General features: G+C 39.4%; 1 protein-coding gene and 1 pseudogene across 6 annotated transcripts in view; one reads left to right on the top strand and one right to left on the bottom strand.

The window, feature by feature from the left end:
- The window catches only part of RBPMS (RNA binding protein, mRNA processing factor), a 185,917-nt gene that overhangs the window by 81,216 nt on the left and 82,630 nt on the right, over positions 1 to 22,071 (bottom strand). For all 6 annotated transcript variants that reach the window (XM_027122763.1, XM_027122764.1, XM_027122768.1 and 3 more), the window contains 2 exons: positions 21,754 to 21,792; positions 20,426 to 20,488 (listed from right to left, as the gene is read on the bottom strand). In XM_027122763.1, coding sequence (XP_026978564.1) covers positions 20,426 to 20,488; positions 21,754 to 21,792 — 102 coding nt within the window. The remainder of the gene's footprint in view (positions 1 to 20,425; positions 20,489 to 21,753; positions 21,793 to 22,071) is intronic.
- On the top strand, positions 12,074 to 13,112 carry LOC113628828 (geranylgeranyl pyrophosphate synthase pseudogene; annotated as a pseudogene).

The raw sequence follows: 22,071 nt of genomic DNA, 5'->3' as shown, positions 1-22,071 counted from the left end.
GACTTTCTAATACAGAATGAGAGTCATTTGTCACCAGAAACTATGTATGTTGTACAACAGTATCCCGGTGTAGGAAAATCCTAGTATTTCTTTTGTAATAATCTGCTCGGTTCTTCCCTAGCCTTCAGGACTTCCTTTAACCTTTACAGATGAGGTTCATGAAACCCCCTGTCTTGTGTCCAGGAAATAAGGAGCTCAAATCAAGGTCAAACTTAGTACTAATACCCCTCTGATCTTGTAATAATCTCAGTACCTGGATCCTATCTCCCTGCTCCACACCACCCGCCTTATCTCGGTTTCTGGTACTAAAGCCCAGGTCATCTGAGGGCTGGAGTTCTGATATGCCTCTTCAGGTTTACTCAAACAGAGACCCTGGTAAATCTCCAGGGCTGCTTCAAAAACTGCTGTCAAAACCACCAAGACTCGGAGCTCCACCAGGTGGTAGCTGATATACCTGGTGCCCACTGACCTTTCTATTACTGAGGCATGATTATCGTCCTACAAGGCAGAAGAAATCAGAGAGCATAGTGGGATTAGGGGGTGGGGTGGTAAAGTGATTTCCTTCTAAATTATCAGAATCATCAAGCATTCAACAGAAAAGTTGAACCAACACTGCTGACTTCTGTAAACAGTAGTACATAAAACAAGATCCATAGGGAGGGGAGAATTAAATCAGTTCTCAGGAGTAACTAAAGAGAAAGGCACACTCTACTGAGGCTGTGGGGATTTTGCAAAGCACTTATATTCCAACTCACCGAGACCATGACTTGGTTGAGCTTTAGCAAACAACTACCCAGTTTCTCAGCAACTGAGAAACCAAGATGGCGTCCTCATAAACTAACCCTTAGTGCTCCAACACCAGTTCCCTCCACTTCAGTTGACTAGAACAAGCTAATAAATTACTTCCTTCCAAAAAAAAAAAAAAAATTACTTCCTTCCCCTACTGCTGACTAGAACAAGCTAATAAATAAATGAGAGAAAATGATTCTTATGACTTATTCTTGTACGCATTGTACTCAAAAGATTTCCAGTCATAATAGTATGTGGGGGAAGATACAGGCAAGGTATTCAGAGGTTGGAGATGGAACAATTACACTATGCTACATTCAAAAGATTTTTCATTCAAGCACAAAAATGTATTTAAGTCCTTTCTTGCTAAGTGACCAAACACTGAGGTCTCTTATTTATGACTTAAGTTTCTATTTAACGTTGACTTAACTAAAAATTCAACGCTCTTATTTTTAAAGTTTCTGGAATAGTTTCTGCTATTATAGATATACTTCATACAGCTGTTACTAAAAATAATTCACATACCATAAAATTCACTCTTTTGCATTAAATGTCATGATTTTTAGTACAGTCACAGAGTTGTGCAACCATCACCACAATACATCTTTGGAACGTTTTCATCACCCCAGAAGGAAACTGCACCCATTCGCACTCACTGCTCATTCCTCCCTCTCCCTCTTCACTCACTCCCCTCCCCCAACCACTAATCTACTTTCAGTCTCTGAGAAAGTACCTATTCATGTTGGATATTTCCTATAAACGGAATCATACAACATGAGGTCTTTCGTCACACTGGTTTCTTTTAATCAGAATGTTTCCAAGGTTCATCCACTGTTTACTGCTGAATAATATTCTACTGTACAAACATACCACATTGTGTTTATCCTTTCATCAGTTGGACATTGGGTTGTTGTCACTTTTTTGGCTGCTATGAACACTGTGTACACGTTTTTGTGTGGATATATGTTTTCAATTCTCTAGAAGAACTGCTGCAGCATATAGTAACTCTATGTTAACTTTTTTTTTTTTTTTGTGGTACGCGGGCCTCTCACTGCTGTGGCCTCTCCCGTTGCGGAGCACAGGCTCCGGACGCGCAGGCTCAGCGGCCATGGCTCACGGGCCCAGCCGCTCCGCGGCACGTGGTATCCTCCCGGACCGGGTCACGAACCCACGTCCCCTGCATCGGCAGGCGGACTCTCAACCACTGCGCCACCAGGGAAGCCCCTATGTTAACTTTTTTGAAGAACTGTGAAACTGTTTTCTGAAGGAGCTACACCATTTCAATCCGACTATCAGTGTATGAGGATTCCAATTTTTTCACATCCTCACCAATGCCTGTTATTGCTTGTCTTTATCTTCGCCATCCTAGTAGGTGTGAAGTGGCGTCTCAACGTGGCTTCGATGTCCATTTCTCTATGCTTGTTAAATTTTAAAACATTTTGTAAAGAGGAGTGAAAATAAAAGCCTTCTATTTTCAAACAGCAGTTTGGTCACAAGGAAAGGAAATAACCTGGGGGCCACAAATCATTCAACATATAAAAGGGAATGAAGCCGAAAGAATCAACATTTACCTTTTAGAGTTAAAAAGAAGTTGGAAATATTAACTGTTTTCTGAAAATTATTGATAGACATGTCACTTCCATCAGAAGCTCAGAGGAAGTAAATACGTACTTCAGAGATATTCTGACGTCTCAGGGGACCAAAAAATATATTTACAGTTTTCTGAATACATTCAGCTTTCTCTTCTAAAGGCAGCATAAAACGTTCAATAGAATTAGAAACAGACTCTAGGCGAGGTACATGCAGACGTTTCCCCAGGATTCTGAAAACAACTGTTACATTCAGTCAGGGTCTTAAAATGGCTCAATGACAGGCCAAATAGAAACACACACCTGGGTAACCTGTTACTATGGAGTGGATGGGGCTCATTCACAGACAACAGTGTGGAGGGAAGTTCAGGGAAGAGCTGTATGTTATACATAAAGAGAAGATAAGAAAAGAAAATTGGGGGGGACCTCCTAACCTAGTAGTTTTCAACCATGTGTAGCGTTCCTCACTGCACCTGTCTCCTACCCCCACTATCCTGCACACTCCTGAGGGACATTTGGAAATGTATGAGAGCACTCAGTGGGCAGAAAATAATAAGGATGTTAAACTCCTACAACGGGCAGGGTAGTCCCATACGATATAAGAACTGCCTCATCCAAAGTGCCGTACGCTCCCCAACATACATGAAGAAATGAACATGGAGAAAAGTCACGTAATCTGCCTAAATTCCCAGTTAACTACTGGTAGAATAAAGATCGGAGTTTAATTTTCATTCCTGTTGATCGTGTGTGTACATTACAGCTCTGTGAAGTGCCTTATATTCCAAAGACTACATTATTTTCACATAATAATGGAGGTTGTTGTTCAGTTTCCACTGTGCTGAAGTTTAGATAGACGCGAGTTCCAACAGAAAATGAACGAGTGAGGAGAAGAATCCATCAGATGTAAACCACATTTCATGTTATTCCTAAATAAGGGCATTGCTTGCAGAAATATCAGTACTGTTAATACAACAGCTCGTGCTACTGGGTCACTGTCCGTTGAGAAACTATCAGATCAATTACGCCTTGTTCTTTTTCTTAATCCAACTACCTCAGAATGCTTGCCCTGGATTTACCTAGAATAATCTGATTTACTACTCACTCCTCCTCGCCTAAGCAGAGACATTTGGAAAGAAGGTGTCCCTCTCCATTGGGAACGTATCTAGATCATACTTTAACAAAGAGACCCCTTTCCAAAGGGCTCTCTGGGCTTATGTGGCTATGTGAGTTGGAGCTGGGCTATAAGTCCAGGTACAATTCCTGCTCCACTGACTAATTTAAAAGTCTTCCAATAAGTAGTAGGTTTCTAGATGTCTTATAGCCCCTCGTTTTTAACCCCTTGAATTAAAAAAAAATTCGTAGATGTTCCATAAAATACAATGAAACTTTATCTTGTTTGGAAATTTTTAGTGAAAGGAATATCCACGTCTACCCTAAAATGTCTCCAGAGGCTTACCCCTGATTTGAAGCCTATGTAATTCCTCCTTCAATAATACTGTGGAGCAAGCTCAGGTGAGTGTTATAATGGAATCAGCCTGGCTGTGATAGAGAAACCCATTCTCATTCCTCACTAGCCAACCTGAGCCTGGAATAAAAGAATTTTTATATTTCTTAGTGACGCGGCCACTTTTAAAATACACTTCCAAGGGGCTTCATTTTCATGTGAACAAACTGTAGACCTCAAATTCATACCCTCGCCACACTAAGCCACACTCTTAAGGTAAAACCTACAAAGTGGTTACCGTTGGGACAGATCTGACCCAAGAACAAAATGAGGGAAACTCTGTTTCTGACCACCCCACTCCCCTAATCCAGAAGGACTAGAAAAAAACAAAAAGAAAATGGTTTTGGTGGATCCCCTTCCAATTACTGGTGAAAGAGCAAGAAAACAGGTTCTCCAGAGGTACCATCAGTGGCAGTGAATTAAAGTGACAATTATAAAGGAGATACCCCACTCAAGGGCACAACCAATTTTGGGTAGAACCTCCCCCCCAAAAAGAGGCTTAAAATGTGGCAATTGTGTGGGCATTCATATCTACCTCCACCACCGCTCCTGGGTATGTTTATTTAACCTTTTTCTGTGCCTCAGTTTCCTCATCTGTAAACTGGGAATAACAGTCCGTACCTCATAGGGTTGATTGTAAGAAAAAATGGTTAGATTAATGCTGGCCTATGAAACATTCCTGTGGCCAACTAAAGAGCTGTTCTTCCTAACGTGGACTCATAGGGGTTTCTTCGCCTTTGGACTTTCTGGAAAGGTGCTTCTACCACTTGGAAAAGAGAAGGATGTGATTCATGCTCAACTATGAGGTTTCCTCCAACTGCAGAAAGCGGGATACCTGAGCTGCTGTTTTGAGGAGATGGTGCTGTACAGGTTCAAAGAATTCTTTTATTCTACCTGGTTTCATCTCCCCCACAGGGAACAGATGTGTGTCCTGCTTCTCTTGCCCATTTCTATTGCAATGTTCTCACAGTCTGAGTAGCTCTTGGGAGACTGGCTGGTAACTCCAGAGACGGGATCCACTATGGAGGAGAATTAGGTAAAAGTACCTAATTCGGAGATATCTGGGTCTCCATATCTGGTGACTTGATACGAAGACAGCTCAATGCCTTTCTTTTCCACTAAAGCACACTTTCTGTTAGGCAGCCACCCCCTGTGTACGTAACCATGCCCGGGAAGAATCTGCTTTGTATAGGACAACTATAAAGTCATGACAGGGCCTTTGAAGAAGCTATAAACTCCATCTTTAACATGTCAAGAGAATCAGAGTCAAACGGAGTTTATTTTCCACAGGGTCGAGAGGGCATGATCGTTTGAACTTCTGCCACTATGCTCTCAAACTGTCCTGAAAAGGATGACTGAGAGAGCTGGGCCCTGACAATGTTAGGAAGAGGATGTCTCCACTTCACGCACAGTCAGTTACCCGTTAAAGCAGTATTTTACAGCAACACTTTGAAATAGATAATATTACACGGAAAGAAACATAGGACAGAGTGCACATAGTATTCTTTCATTCAAGAATCCCGACGTTAACGTTTTTACCCTGAGGACTCTGAAGGTAAACAGGGGGTCAACTGTTCTGGTACGGACAAAGGCGTCTCTTGGAATCCTTAACCCACAGATGCCAAATGTGACTTGTGCTGCCAGCAGTTCCTTTTACTGTCTAGTCCTCAAGCCTCTTTCTCTCCTACCTCATTGTTGGGACAGAGACTACAACCATGAGCATCTCCTCTTTCCCCTGGGGTTAAAGGTAATAGCTGAATGACCGCCTTTCACTCCTGCTATCTGCCGAATGACGGCACTCAAATAGCACTCACAATGAAAGCTTAAAAGAAAGCAGATTCTAGGCAATGGTTTTCATTTAAGTGTTTGAGAAGATCTTGAGGTGATACGGGGCAAACCTACTGACAAACTTTTGATGGTCCACATCTGCTTAATGTTGGTCTGTGACATCTAGTCCGATGTCTGTTGCCCCACTGAACACCAGAGGAACCTCAGAATTTTGAGGTTAACTTATTTGAGAAATCAACAAACAGGTTCTGCCTCAACCAGGTACTTCCCTGTACTTGTCCACAACCTTATGGCTGTCACAGCAAGAGTTTCAGGGATTAAAGAGACAGCCTGAAGAAATGTAAGGGATAAACCATGCTGTACCAGTGTAAATGATTTCTAGGGTATGTAGTTCGTCTCTGTAAAGCCCAGATTGTGAGCTTAAATCAGCGAGTGTGGCACTGAAGAAAAAAGAAAACTAAACAATAAAACTAACAAAAGAAATCATACCCTATTGCTAGCCATAGTCTATATTTCTACACCAGCCAGTCTAGAAAATATACACAGTTGGTCACATAGTATATTTGATGAAAAAGCAAGGGTGTTTATGTTCAAATTCCTATCAATTACAACTATTAAAAAAAAAAAGCTTAGGGCTTCCCTGGTGGCGCAGTTGTTGAGAGTCTGCCTGCCGATACAGGGGACGCGGGTTTATGCCCCGGTCCGGGAAGATCCCACATGCCGCGGAGCGGCTGGGCCCGTGAGCCATGGCCGCTGAGCCTGCGCGTCCGGAGCCTGTGCTCCGCAATGGGAGAGGCCACAACAGTGAGAGGCCTGCGTACCACCAAAAAAAAAGCTTAAATCTCTTTTCCTAGTGATGGCCACACATGTGTTCATACAGCTTGAGGAAATCACAAAACCCAGAATTAAACTGGGAAAGGATGTGTCTCTAAATGCTTACTAATTCCACATCCAATGTATGACTTAGTACTTTAAAGATAAAAAGGTTACTGGTGTTGAGACCAGAGTTTAGTGGTGGTGTTAGCTCTTCAAGGCAAAGAATAATCATACTAATTACATACTAACTTTCTAATTAATGAAAAGAAGGAAACCAACCTGCTTCTGCACCTAACACGTATTAGGTGCATGCCAGGAAAAATAAGACAGTGGATATATGTGTGTTTATGTGTTATTCAAGTACTTTCTGAACGCTGAGATACCCTGAATGATTAACACTCTGCAAAGTAAACAGTCTCAGAATTATAAAAACCAACTATTTCTGTGCCTACGTAGAAAAGCATATGAAGAATAAGTCCTACTTGTGAGGTAGGCAGAAAAAGAGAATGTATTTAACACACTCTTCTTTCAGGTTCACCTAAAGTGTGTGTTAGATCATTCGAGCAGCCACCTTAACTTTCTGTATGTGCTTTAAGCATCATTCTGCAAAGTTTCCTTTGAGTCTTTATTAGTGGCTGGTGTAGGAGAAAGAAGGAGGGAAGAGGGGAGAACAGTGCTGATATAAACAAACCCTATAACTGAAAAAAGACAGTTGCCTAAACGTTCCAAAATCATTTTGAAAAGACTTCCATTTAAAGATCAGACACAGGGCTTCCCTGGTGGTGCAGTGGTTAAGAATCCACCTGCTAGTGCAGGGGACACGGGTTCAAGCCCTGGTCCAGGAAGATCCCACATGCCGTGAAGCAACTAAGCCCATGCGCCACAACTACTGAACCCGCGCGCCTAGAGTCCGTGCTCCGAAACAAGAGAAGCCACTGCAATGAGAAGCCCATGCAATGCCACGAAGAGTAGCCCCTGCTCGCTGCAACTAGAGAAAGCCCAATGCAGCCAAAAAAAGAAAAAAAAAAAAAGATCAGACACAGCCCACAATAGACCCCAAGTATATTTTTACAGCCCTGTTTCTGCTTTCCAGTTTGTCAGCAGTGAACATCCCTCATCCCAATAGGATCCAGAGGACTCTCCCACACTGCGCGTGTATAACCATATTTAGGGTAATCTTAAAGTTAAATACTGAGAGGAGGCGAAACATGTACATCCTAGCTATTGATTTTTAAGCTACACATCAGGATAATGACAAGTCCTTAGAGAGGAAAGGTTTCATTATATTTAAAGATTAAAAGTATTTTTAAAAGTCAATGATGTTATATCCTCAACTTTACTGAGGATAAAAATGAGTGCCAACTTTACCAATAAGTTACTTATTTGGTCCTCAAAGTCACTTATTAACACCATTACAGATAAATCGATCCGTGGGTGGGAAATCTGTTCTCTGATGAATACAGCAAAAATATAGAAATTAAAAAAGGACGGTAGCATTTTGCTCCTTAAACTTGTTTTTTAAAAAAACTCTTGCTTAGACCATCAAATGGCTTGTGAGCTCTTTCCAACCAAGAATTTGGGCTTAAGCAAGAGTTGGTTGAAAAGAATGTAAACAGTGAAGTCCAAACTTCGGAAGTTCACTGCAAAGTACTTCCTGTGCTGCACGGGGATCCAAAATAAAGCGTCAAAACAGATCTCGCCTCTGAGCAACTTTTATCCGCACTCTTCCTCCACTTTCATGCATCACCTCAAGGCCACTTACTGGTGATCTGACAAGGCAGAGGCTGAATTTCTCCCTCTCTAATAGGCTGCCTAGACAAAAAAACTTTAAAGAATCTCACTGGCTGTTAAATAAATTAGTTTATACGGAATTGAGGTGGGGTTCTTTGGTTTGCAAGATTCAACTGGAACCGGAAATGGAGAAAGACAAGCATGGTTAGCTTAATAGGATAAAAGGGAGATGAGAGTGTGCTTGTTGGGCTCACAATATTTTGAAGACTTGAGAACATTAAGGACAACACTGTTACTCTGCACTCTGCTTCCCTAAAAAACTCCAAGGAAGGACTGATGAATCTACTTCATTAATCATACTATAATACAAATCGATGTTTAAAAGTACTCTGAACCCAGGAGAATTTGGGATTCTACAGAAATTATTTTTAAATCAGTCTGTAGAAAAGGGGACCTAAGGAATTAAAACCAGTTCCTTGTGTAAGTCATCATCACCATCAATTATCAGAATTTTTACCATTTACTGAGTTCTATGGCTTTAAAAATACCTATCTCGTTTAATTTGATCCTCTCACCTTTTGTGATAGGTACTGTCAGTCTTAAAGGGAGAAAACAACTTTGGATTAGTAAGTGGCAAAATCTGGATTTGAGCCAGGTCAGTCTGACTGACACCTTTATTTATTACACTGCTTTTGACCAGAAAGCCCCTCAGACATGATAAGTGGTTACCAAGAAGACACACTTTCCTTGCCCTCCCCTTAGCTGCAATGTAGAGATTCAGTACTTTTTCACAGGTATACATTTAATGTTATGCACAAATACAAAAAAACACCCTAATCAATCAAATACACACCATACTTTTAATATCAGTGAATTAGAATTCATTCTTAGGGTTGTGTTAAGTATGTTTTTAGAATTTGGTGAAAGGCCCCACAGATAAACCAAGAAGACAGAGTGGAGGCTGGCAAAGATCAACATCTTGCCGTGGACTTTTCTAAGCCTATATAAAAGACTTTCCGTTTCTCCTTTATCCAGCATTCTAAGATGTGGAAAACAGGCAGATTCTCTTTCATAATGCGGCTGTGTGCTTTTTTCATTGAGGTGTGTCTATGACCTGTAACCGTGAACAGTCTTTTTCCACCTTCTATTCAATTTTCCTTTATTTGCATATTACATTGGCCTTCTAAATGAATACCAAAATTCTATGAAAACTTATAGTGTAACAATCCCATTTACCATCGCATCAAAAAAGAAAAAAATACCTAGGAATAAACCTACCTAAGGAGGCAAAAGACCTGTACTCAGAACACTGTAAGATACTGGTGAAAGAAATCAAAGATGACACAAAAAGATGGAGAGATATATACCATGTTCTTGGATTGGAAGAATCAATATTGCCAAAATGACCGTAGCACCCAAGGCAATCTACAGATTCAATGCAATCCCTACCAAATTACCAATAGCATTTTCCACAAAATTAGAACAAAAAATTTTACAATTTGTATGGAAACACAAAAGACCCTGAATAGCCAAAGCAATCTTAAGACAGAAAAATAGAGCTGGAGCAATCAGTCTCCCTGACTTCAGACTATACTACAAAGCTACAGGAGTCAAAACAGTATGGGACTGGCACAAAAACAGAAATATAGATCAATGGAACAGGATAGAAAGTCCAGAGATCAACCCATTCGCCTATGGTCACCTAATCTATGACAAAGAAGGCAAGAATATACAATGCAGAAAAGACAGTCTCTTCAATAAGTGGTGCTGGGAAAACTGGACAGCTACACATAAATGAATGAAATTAGAACATTCTCTGACACCACACACAAAAATAAACTCAAAATGGATTAAAGACCTAAATGTAAGACCAATACTATAAAATTCTTAGAGGAAAACATAGGCAGAACATTCTCTGACATAAACTGCAGCAAGATCTTTTTTGATCCACCTCCTGGAGTAATGAAAATACAAACAAATGGGACCTAATGAAACTTAAAAGCTTTTGCACAGCAAAGGAAACCATAAACAAAAGGAAAAGACAACCCACAGAATGGGAGAAAATATTTGCAAACAAAGCAACCAACAAGGGATTAACCTCCAAAATATACAAAGAACTCATGCAGCTCAATATCAAAAAAACAAACACCCCAATCAAAAAATGAGCAGAAGATCTAAATAGATATTTCTCCAAAGAAGACATACTGATGGCTGAGAGGCACATGAAAAGATGCTCAACGTCGCTAAGAGTTAAAGAAATGAAAAACAAAACTACAATGAGATATCACCTCACACTGGTCAGAATGGCCATCGTCAAAAAAGTCTACAAACAATAAATGCAGGAGAGGGTGTGGAGAAAAGGGAACCCTCCTACACTGTTGGTGGGAATGTACGTTAGTACCAGCCACTATGGAGAACAGTATGGAGGTTCCTTAAAAAACTAAAAATAGAGCTACCATATGATCCAGCAATCCCACTCCTGGGCACATATCTGAAGAAAACCATAATTTAAAAAGATACACATACCCCAATGTTCACTGCAGCACTATTTATAATACCCAAGACATGGAGGCAACCTAAGTATCCAGCAACGGAGGAGTGGATAAAGAAGATGCGGTACATATAGACAATGGAATATTACTCAGCCATTAAAAAGAATGAAATAATGCTGTTTGCAACGACATGGATGGAACTAGAGATGGTCATACTGACTGAAGTAAGTCAGACAAAGACAAATATCATATGATATCGCTTATATGTGGAATCTTTAAAAATGGTACAAATGAACCTTTTTACAAAACAGAAATAGTCACAGATGTAGATAACAAAGCTATAGTTACCGGGGGGAGGGATAAATTGGGAGATTGGGATTGACATGTACACACTATGATATATAAAATAGATAACTAATAAGGACCTACTGTACAGCACAGGAAACTCTACTCAATACTCTGTAATGGCCTATATGGGAAAAGAATTGAAAAAAGAGTGGATATATGTATACGTATGACTGATTCACTTTGCTTTACTGCAGAAACTAACACAACATTGTAAATCAACTATACTCCAATAAAAATTTAAAAATTATACTATAATGATGTGTGAATTCTAATTTTTATTCCTACTTTTTAAAGTGCAGAAACGCTTTTATACTTTGCCTGTTTTTGCTCCTTTGTTATAAACTTTCTGCTTGAGTGAATTCTTTTCCATCTAAACTTATTTTCATTTCCCATAATGCATTTCTATACTCTTTAAGTTCTGTGTATTTATTCATCCATTCACTTTTGAGTGATATCTTGTGTCAGGCAAATAAAGAATAAAATAGATTAAAATGGTTTACACTAGGAATTTTCTACCCAACTGTATTTTCCAGGGAAATTATCTGGATCTTTTAATTTTAAAACATTAATCTTTAGGGACTTCCCTGGTGGTCCAGTGGGTAAGACTCCATGCTCCCAATGCAGGGGGCCCAGGTTCGATCCCCTGCCAGGGAACTAGATCCTGCACGCCACAACTAAAGATCCTGCAAGCCACAACTAAAGAGCCCATGTGCTGCAACGAAGACCCGGTGTAGGTAGGTAGGTAGGTAGGTAGATAAATAAATAAATAACTTGTCCACTATGGCTAGAAAACAAAAACTTACATCCTTTTATGCAATGTCAGGGTTACTCAAGGTACCCCTTAATTTTTCTCAAATTGTTTTCTGCTGAAATTTATCACTACATTTTTAGAAGAGAAATTCTAGTCTTAAAAATGTAGTTCATGGGATGGTGCATTTTCTTGCACCGAGTAATGCGGCGTTGCTGCCAGGTGAGGAGGGCGGAGAGTTCTATGGTGAAGTGAGGGGAGGGATTCATGCAGGTGTCCGGGGGAGCCTTGTTCTGAACTATAAGGTGGGAAGTTGATGCTGGGTACTGCTACTCCCGGACCCCCAGCATGAAAGTTGTGATATCATCCTCGAACCATCAGCTTTGAAATTAAAAAACAATGAAGAATACTCAAGAAACAGCCCGAAGAATTCTTCTAGAACCTTACAAGTACTTACTTCAGTTACCAGGTAAACAAGTGAAAACCAAACTTTCACAGGCGTTTAATCATTGGCTAAAGGTTCCAGAAGACAAGCTACAGATTATCATTGAAGTGACGGAAATGTCGCATAATGCCAGTTTACTCATCGATGCTAGTGAAGACAACTCAAAACTCCGACGTGGCTTTCCAGTGGCACACAGCATCTATGGAATTCCATCTGTCATCAATTCTGCCAATTATGTCTATCTTCTTGGCTTAGAGAAAGTCTTAACCCTTGATCACCCAGATGCAGTAAAGCTTTTTACCCGCCAGTTTTTAGAACTCCATCAGGGACAAGGCCTAGATATCTACTGGAGGGCTGATTACACTTCTCCCACTGGAGAAGAATGTAAAGCAACGGTGCTACAAAGGACAGGTGGACTATTTGGATTAGCAGTAGGTCTCATGCAGTTGTTCTCTGATTACAGAGAAGATTTAAAGCCACTACTGAATACACTTGGGCTCTTTTTCCAAATCAGGGATGATTATGCTAATCTACACTCCCAAGAATATAGTGAAAACAAAAGCTTTTGTGAAGATCTAACAGAGGGAAAGTTCTCATTCCCTACTATTCATGCTATTTGCTCGAGGCTTGAAAGCACCCAGGTACACAATATCTTGTGCCAGAGAACCGAAAATGTAGATCTTTAAAAATACTGTGTACATTACCTTTCTCTGAGAACGTAGGTTCTTTTGAATACACTCGGAATACCCTTAAAGAGCTTGAATCTAAAGTCTATAAACAAACTGATGCATGTGGTGGGAACCCTGAGCTAGTAGCTCTAGTAAAACACTTAAGGAAAATGTTCAAAGAAGAGAATGAATAATATTAAGTCATTCTTGATTAGGCCTGATAGGGTAGTTGACTTTATTTTTTTGTCTTTTAGCCTATTACCTTTTTTAAAATTTGGACCAAGCTGTTAGTCTCCAAAAACTGAGTGATAGTGGTGACGTGAGTGAGGTTGTTTCAATATAGAATCCCTGCGTACAGATAATCATCACAGTACCAAGGTGAAGGAATCAAAAGGAGCCACATTTAAATGAGTCTAATTTGAATGTTAGAATGTGCTGTGTTGGGACGTTGTGGCCAACTCGGCCATGCATGTTCTGTTGATTCTGTCAATAAAGACTTCAGCTTTGCGGGGGAGGCGGAGGGGAGAAATATATATATATATTTCACGGTTTATTTTTATAAATATTAGCCTTTTTAGGCAGATTTTATTATTTTTAAGATTCTAGACTAGCCTAATGTTCACTAGAATTGTTTTACTTCTTATCCTATTCCCATGTTTATAATGCATTAGATATATTTTCCATATCCTACAAGGATTTACTCTATTTTCCTTGCCTCTTCTTATTTTTACGTACAAAAAAATCCTTGACTATTTGTGGTTCTCTCATTTTAAAAAATGTTTCCATGTAATAAGTACTAAAGTCTACTGAAACAGCAAGAAAAGTTTGCATTTAATTATAAAGAAAGAAATGCTGTATATATGTGTAAGGAAATAAGAATAGAATAATTAACAAATGCCCTGTCAAGATAACCTATTCCACTTTAAGGGGGTTAAGTCCTACCCTCCTCCCCAAGGCTTTAAAATGTTCTACTGCATTCTAATTACACAGCAAGACAAAGGGTTTCAGTTTTGTGGACCAACAGTTCAAATCTGTGTAGATAATCAGAAACATAAAAGCCACTGCTGAAGGGAGGTCCATAGCCGCTTGTCATTATGATGGTTTGATCATTCACTAAGGAGTAGAAGAGTAATTTTACAACAAAGACAGTGACTTAGGGCACCAAAATGTGCCGCACTGCAGAACGATCAGTAACGTACACGGCCTAGGGAGGCAAGAGCTTTGGTTCTAAAACTAGCTTGGCTTCCTTACGGACAGGAATCCTAGCAAATAACTCATTCTTTGCACTTCAGGTACCACGAGCGCTAGCTGTATTTTCTACTTTCATTTACAACAGGCGCAAATACCTTCTCAGCATTTCGAAATGCCTGAAGAACCATGGAGTAAGGGCAAAGTCAATACAAGATAGCATTTTATAAAGAGAGTCTAGATAAGTTTAAACAAGTAGATCCTTGAAGAAAGGCCACAATGCAAAGTCTGAGGGCAGTTTCACACAGCCATGTAATATCTGATGAACTATTTTACCTAGGGAAAAGCTGGGCAAACTTGAGATCTCCACATATACTTGTCATTAGAATACAGACCGGTTTACGTGTGAGAACCTGTGCTTCTTCCTGAGAATTTCCTTGGGGAAAGGATGATGCTAACACTTCCAGCTACTTTTCCTTCTTCAAACTTCCTTAGGATTTCTTTTACCAACATTTTATTTCCTACTTTCCTATGTGAATGCTTAATAGATCTAAATAACCCACTTTTCTTCAGGCAAAGACTCTAATTGGGAATTCAGCAAATTCCTCACGTTCACCTTCATTTGCTCTTTCAGAACCACTTTTAAATTATGTGCCGTACCATCCTTGAGAGATTTTATAACAACCCCAAATTGCAAGAAAGAACAGAGCACAGCACTCCCTCCCCTGCAAAAAAAAAGGGGCTATTTCAAATTTCTTGGAGGGGGGGCTAGGCAGATTAAGCTGTTTGTCAAGCCCCGAAGTGCACGCAGTCGTTGAGAAAAAGAGGAGAGTCCAACAACCCTGCATTATGGCGGCTCTAGACCGATACGGGCATAGTCCCCAACCCAGTGACATTAAATGGCTGCTTTAAAACTGCAAGTCAAGAGTAAGCAGTTATAAACAGATTTAACAGATAAACACTAGATCAGACTCATGATCTCATCTGGCAGCCCTGCATATTTCCCATCCAAAAGTCCCAGCTGGGATCACAGTAATTGGGCCTCTTCAACTACTTCGAGCTAAGAGAAATTTAGGGAGAAATTTTTAAAACTGATAAGAAACATATTGACATGGTGCCTGGTGAACAGGGAGCTGAGACAAGCCATCTGGATGCTTGTGTATGTGAAAAGTTTTGTTTAGTGGAAATAATTCATCTAACCCACAAGCTGTACAAATATTACAATAAAAAGTCCTGGCGCGCACAAACTGTCGGAAGAACCCGTGCTACAGGAACCAGAGACTGTAGTCCAGACTCCTGTTTCTGTGCGGCCAGTACCTGTTCTCGAGTACCCTGGTATTCCTCTGTACTCAAGAGTTTGTACCAGGACTTTATGGCTACATCTTTTCCCTGAGAAAGTATATTCACGGTACGGGTTCACATTTAGAACATTTGCAAGTGTTTTTGCTTGGTGATTCCCCTGTAACACTGTTGGGAGTAATACCCCTAATTTCACAGATGAGAAACCTGGTATAGGAATAATGAATTTATTATAGACAAGTGTTTTAAAACTCAGTTATTTGGAGAGCTCAAGCTATTCAACAAAACAAATTGTGCACAAGGCTGAATCACTGTGATATAAATAACTACAGTGTTTACTTCAATGCCAGGAATTTATGGAGATGGAGAAAACTATATTTTTCTGATTATGTCGGTTTTTTCGACGTGTGACACTACCAAGTACCTTTTCAGCATGCTTTCTTACAAACTACTAAAGATTTTTTTAAAAATTCTTTTTACCTCACACTATTGAATATATCTCCTCAGTAACCAAGAAATAATTTAGCACTATATACCCTCAAGACCTCTTCATTTTCTGCTTCTTAAGATGACTGTCACCTTTTTCTTCCTCAAAACCAAACTGCTTTTTTCTCTTTAATTCAAAGTCTATTCAGACCTTAAGCAAACACCTTTCCTTCCTTCATGCCTAGCATAATGTATAAGAGAGAATACAAAGCCCAAGTCTTATCTTATTAAACCAATCATCCAAGGGTTGGGTTTTTCCCTCCTTTCTTTTATGAACAGGTAAACTGTTTAAAGGTAACACAACTCTATTACACAGAACTGCCGTCACAGAAAAGAAACGTTACTAATCCCCATTAAAAGAAACAATACTTTAAGGCATATGGGGTTTCAAGAGAAATCAAATCTACTACTGAAATTAGTCAAAAAGTATTTATCCAGAAACCAATTACCACTTCACACCTAGTAGGATTGCTATAATTTAAAACAACAAGTATTAGTGAGCACAGGGAAAACTGGAATTCCCATATATTGCTTGGTGGGAATGTAAAATGGTACAGCCAATATGGAAAAGTTTGGAGGCTCCTCAGAAAGCTAAAAGCATAAATACCGTATGACTTAGCAATTCCATTCCTAGCTTTATGCCCAAAGGAATTGAAAACCAGGGACTCACGCATATTTGTACACCAGTGTTCACTGAAGCACTATTCTCAACGGCCAAAAGGTGGAAACAACCCAACTGTCTACCAATAAGACGAACAGATAAACAAAATGTGGAATACCCATACAATGGAATATTATTCAGCCATAAAAAGGAACGACGTTTTGATATCTGCTACAACATGGATTAATCATGAAAACATCATGCTAAGTGGAAGAAGCCAGACACAAAAGGACAAATATTTCAATAGCTAAAATAGGCAAATTAATAGAGAGAGAATATAGATTAGAGGTTACCAGGGGCTAGAGGAAAGGAATAATAGGGAGGTATTGGTTCATGGTTACAAAGTTTCTGTTTGGGATGATGAAAAAATAGAAATAGACAGTGGGGCTGGTTGCACAACATGGTCAATGTATTAATGCCACTTAAAAACATCATTAAAATGTCAAATGGTTATATATGCTTTATATACTCAAAAATAACAACATACCCAAAATCATTGAATTAAATACCTTAAATGGGTGAGTCATAGCTCAATAAAGCTACTTATAAAAGAACCCAATAGACCCGAGGGTGCCATGATAACTGGAGATCACTAACATCAGTGAGTCTAGACTGAGAGTAAAGCAAATTATTGTGACAGCCTAAGCAATGTTTAGTTGTGAAGGCAATCTGTAGTAATGCACCTAGTTTGCATCCGACTTCTTTAGTTCTGATAAACTTATCATAAAGCCTATGATAAAACCTAGGCCAATAACAACTATTTAAAATTAGGGGAGGAGGGCTATCAATCAAAATGGCACATATACTCAACGGGCCACACGTAACCTTTTTAAATGCTTTACATGAGTGAATCTCAAACACCAACGTAAGACAAAGCCTGTCATGGAAGTGTACAATCAGGCCTGCAGATATCATGTGTTAACCACAGTCTTTCTTACTTACGCAAACATGATTTCAGCTACACAACGATGGCACCCCTGGGGTTTTCACAGTTGGCAGGAAGAGCCAGAGATGGCTTATTCCCACCTCTGCTCAGGGTCCTTACTGCCAGGCCTGCCTTGCTCCCTGTGTGTGTTTCTTCTTAAAATTTCCACAAATCAGATTTTTACTAAACCAGACTGTAACTGTCAATATCACTGTAGTTGATTTACATTCCAAAATTATAAACAAATCCTAAAAATAATTTGATAGTTTGGATTATCAGCTCCCCCTTCCATTAGCATGGAAAATGGAAAACTGCTGGTATAGAAATTATAACTGTGTGTGAAGGGTAAGGGATAGGTTAGATATTTTGCTGTCGGGTTAAAGAATGGGTGGGGTTTCTAGTCATATGGATTAATGGGACCACAGATAACCTGAAGGGAAGTCTGGGTTTGGGTTATTTTTAGCTTAATTTGAGAGTTTTTGCTATAAAACCAAAATATACTGTATTTACTTCAGAAGATTTAACGAACACCCTGATAAAAGTTCAGTGTTACCACTTAATTCAATCTGAGCATGTTTTTCCATAAAATTATCAAACGGACTAAAGCATACTCCAAAAATGGAAGAAAATAAATGGATTTTAAACTCATTTAAAGTCATTTTGGGAAAAGACTTAATACTAATAACTGAACCAGACAAGAACCAAGACAGGGAAACAATAAGAAGAGAAGCTCTAAACATGGACAAGTGGTTTATAACACTGTGAACTACTCTATATAGAGGAACTTACTGGACTGAGGCTTACGTTTCTCAATAGTGGAACAAAACAAACATTACAACATGGAACTTTCCCCCAAAGGAATGTGAGGAAAAGCTTTTAAGAGAAGCTGGACGAATGACACGAGGAAAAAATTTTGTAATGGCTATGAGCATCGGATGTTTTTAATTCACCAGCTTAGAAAAAATGATCGTGAAAAGAGCACGTTGGGTCACAGAGATGTGTCGGTTTCATAATTAAGTACATTATCCCGAATGGGCCCATTTTCTCTGCAGAGAGAAGAAACCCTGCTCCATGGTCATGTACCAAACTTTACTGTGGGCATTTGTCCTAGACGATGTGATTTAAATAGTCTGTCACTGCAGCAACATTCCATGGAACAAGCAAACAGCAAGAAGTTACATAAAGTAGACAGAACTAAGACACAGGAGGCTTCCTTCTAGTTGTAGCTCTAAACCTGTACTTTCTGACTGAGCCATCCATCCTCTCTGGTCTCAGTTCTCTTAACTGAAACAGGACAGTTTCTAAGGTACAAAAACCTCTAATACTTTTATATAAAAGTTAAAAATATCGAGAAAGAGATGACCCAGGACCTTAATAGATGCTCTAAACTCCCAAGCCAACCTCTGAGCAGAAGAAAGCTCAGGTATAATACGCCACAGGTAAATCTTAAGAGTTACTCTTCTTAGGTCCACAGAATAGAACAGAACGAGACCTGTTTCCCTTGGAGTTCTTCCCACGTTATTAATATATGAGCAACAAACACTGAGCCTAAAACCAGACCTTAGGACAAGAGAGCATAATGATCTGGGGCCAGCTGGCACAGGAATGGGCTTAAACACCTCTATCACAATGTTACTGCATGTCTCAATACCGGTTGTGTGTAATGATACAACCCTCAGTACTAAGAAAAAGTGAAACGATGTTAGCTATACTCTGCCTAGTAAGGCAAGGGAAACACAGTTTGACTATGACCATGTAAACATCTAAAAAATAAACCTCTGTTAAAAAAGATCAAGCTATAGACAACCCACCGTAAAAACCTACTGTTTTTCAGACAGTGGGTCAGTGACATGTTTCTACCCAGAGCAGAGACAATGAAGGGCAATGGAAAGCCCATTCTGTGAACAAGCTTCAGCTGCTGTTATTCCCTTTATAAGAACAAGAAAAAGAAGCTGGTGAAAACTTCAATTTGGAAGGACCCAGAATATTTCTGCATTTAGAAAGATGCCTCCTGGGGGAATGCAAATTGGTGCAGCCACTATGAAAAACAGTATGGAGGTTCCTCAAAAAACTAAAAGTAGAGCTACCATATGACCCAGCAATCCCAATCCTGGGCATATATCCGGACAAAACGATAATTCAAAAAGATACACATACCCCCATGTTCATAGAAGCGCTATTCATAATAGTCAAGACATGGAAACAACCTAAATGTCCACTGACAGATGAATGGATAAAGAAGATGTGACACACATATACAATGGAATAGTACTCAGCTATAAAAAAAGAATGAAATAATGCCATTTGCAGCAACATGGGTGGACCTAGAGAATATCACACTAAGTAAGCCAGACAGAGAAAGACAAATATCATATGATATTGCTTATAAGCTGAACCTACTTACAAAATGCTTACAAACCAAATACAGGTATCTCTATTCAATTATCGCTGACTATCTTTTATTATACCACAATGCAGAATGTCTTCTGGGAAAGCAGTATATGCAAGTTTTTAATCAATCAGAATAAAGACTACAACCTGTAAATCTGTTTGGTTTTTTAAGCCACATACCTTAAAGAAAAACCTCGTGTGTTAAGGAAAGCCAACATTTTCATCTATTCTTGACGTAGGCTTAGCCACTGAGAGTATAATGATGGCCAAACTAAACTGTACATTACCATGGGATGTGACTGGGCTGAATAGAGACCCACATCATCAGGTATTTTGAGCATTACAGTCGAAGCTACAGAAGAGCAAAGTGTTACTTAACAGTTTGCACATCTAACCACAATTTTAGGAAAAATCTCTTTAGAGGGCTAATTCATTAATCCCTTGCTGTTAGATCGAGCAGTCCTATTCCTTCCATTTGATTTCCTGTCCAAAGAGGTTCTATTACTTCCTATGACCTCATAAGGAAGCCCCCAAAGATTAACATCATTAGTACTTACATTCAAAGCATTCTTTGCAGCTTCTGCTTCTGAGCGACTGTCAAAACTGACAAAACCTACGGGCTAAGGAAAGAAAAAGAAATATGAAGTAAACAATATCTGGGGATGTCTATTTTTCTGGGTCAAAGGTGATATCAAACTGAAGAGCTAAGATACAGAAATCACCACAGGCAATGGGTAGAAACAAGAAAGCCAGTCCAGAAGAATCATGACTCAGTGGCTTAGCCAAATTTCTAACATGAATCAAAGGGATTGTGAGGGTGGTTCTTCAAGGGCACAGCTGGAGATTTAGAGAATCATAAAAAAAAATCTAGAAGGGGCTGGAAGGTGAGCAGCAGTGAACAAGGGAACAGAGGAAAACTTGGGTGGAAAGGCTCTACTTTCCTAAATTGAATTCACTGTACCTCAGTTTCTTCATCTTTTAAAATGGAAAGAGAACCGAATCACCTTTTGGTACACTGTAAGTGCAAGGAATATAATGACACAATGATAAAAGCCCTGTATTCTCACTGCATGATCAAAATTATATCATGAACATTTTAATCTCAAATCCCAAGGGATGCCTTTAAAAAGCTGTGTGTTTAATTAGGCGTATAAACCATACTGTTCCAGCTAAAGAGAGGGGTCACAATTCCTTTGGACTCAGTATCTTTCAGTCCAGAAGGATGGTTGCAACATAGCTTATTCTCTGATGAACCAGCGAATACCTTATTGAGAGATGAAAAGTGACCCAGAGGGAGGATGCTGGTTGCTCAGCATTTAAAAAAAAAAAAGCACATAGCTACAAATTTTCAAGACACTTGCAGAAACTATCAGGGTCATTGGTTACTACCTCCATTCTGTACCTTTTATGCTCCATTCTAGACCTGAGACTCTGCCTGCGGTTATGAAGGGTTTAAGAGACAGGCTGATTCTTCGTCATCAAATTCCCATACCGATTGTGAATGAAAAGTTTGCCTGTTTAACTTTACAAAAAAACAAAAACAAAAAAACAAACCAAAAAAAACACCCAGGAAAAAATTGGCATAATAATCAATAATTTCTTTTGAATATACAGATCAATCCCAATATAACTATGCTGGATGCATTGTATTTACCTTCCTTGAGGACAGACTCAGACACTCTAGCTGGAGGCTATGGAATTAGGAATCACTTTCCTGTGCTAATTCCTAAGCAATCTCACCCTTAATTTTAGAGCAACAACAACAACAAAATAAAATCTTAATGGGAATAAAAAAAGAATGTCGAGCCCTAGTAACATTCCTGAAGAAAGCCAATCCGAACTTACTGTGGAAGTGATCATTTATGTGCAAGTCTGAAATTCTTACCTGCTTAGATGTGAGCTTTATAAGAGAACCCTCGTAGCCCTGAAAATAAAGAACCAAATTTAGACCAGAAATAAAGAGTAGTAGGAGAAAAGAGCAATTGTAATAGCATCCTGCTCAAGTGAAAATGAGTCCCTTATGACTACTGACCAACTCTTCTCACAAATGCCTGTTCATTGGGAAAACAAATTTTATACACACACGCACGCATGACGTATATGCCAATCTTTGCATACTTGGGCCTAAAAGAAATCAAGCCCTGAAATTCATGCACTCATGCATAGGAAAATGGTGTCTATGTCAACAGCAGGTCTTTTTCAT

Source organism: Aethalodelphis obliquidens, unplaced genomic scaffold (assembly GCF_003676395.1).
Source record: "Aethalodelphis obliquidens isolate GAN/ISIS:26980383/991018 unplaced genomic scaffold, ASM367639v1 scaffold25, whole genome shotgun sequence".
NCBI lineage: Eukaryota > Metazoa > Chordata > Mammalia > Artiodactyla > Delphinidae > Aethalodelphis > Aethalodelphis obliquidens.
This window is presented reverse-complemented; position numbering and strand designations above follow the sequence as displayed.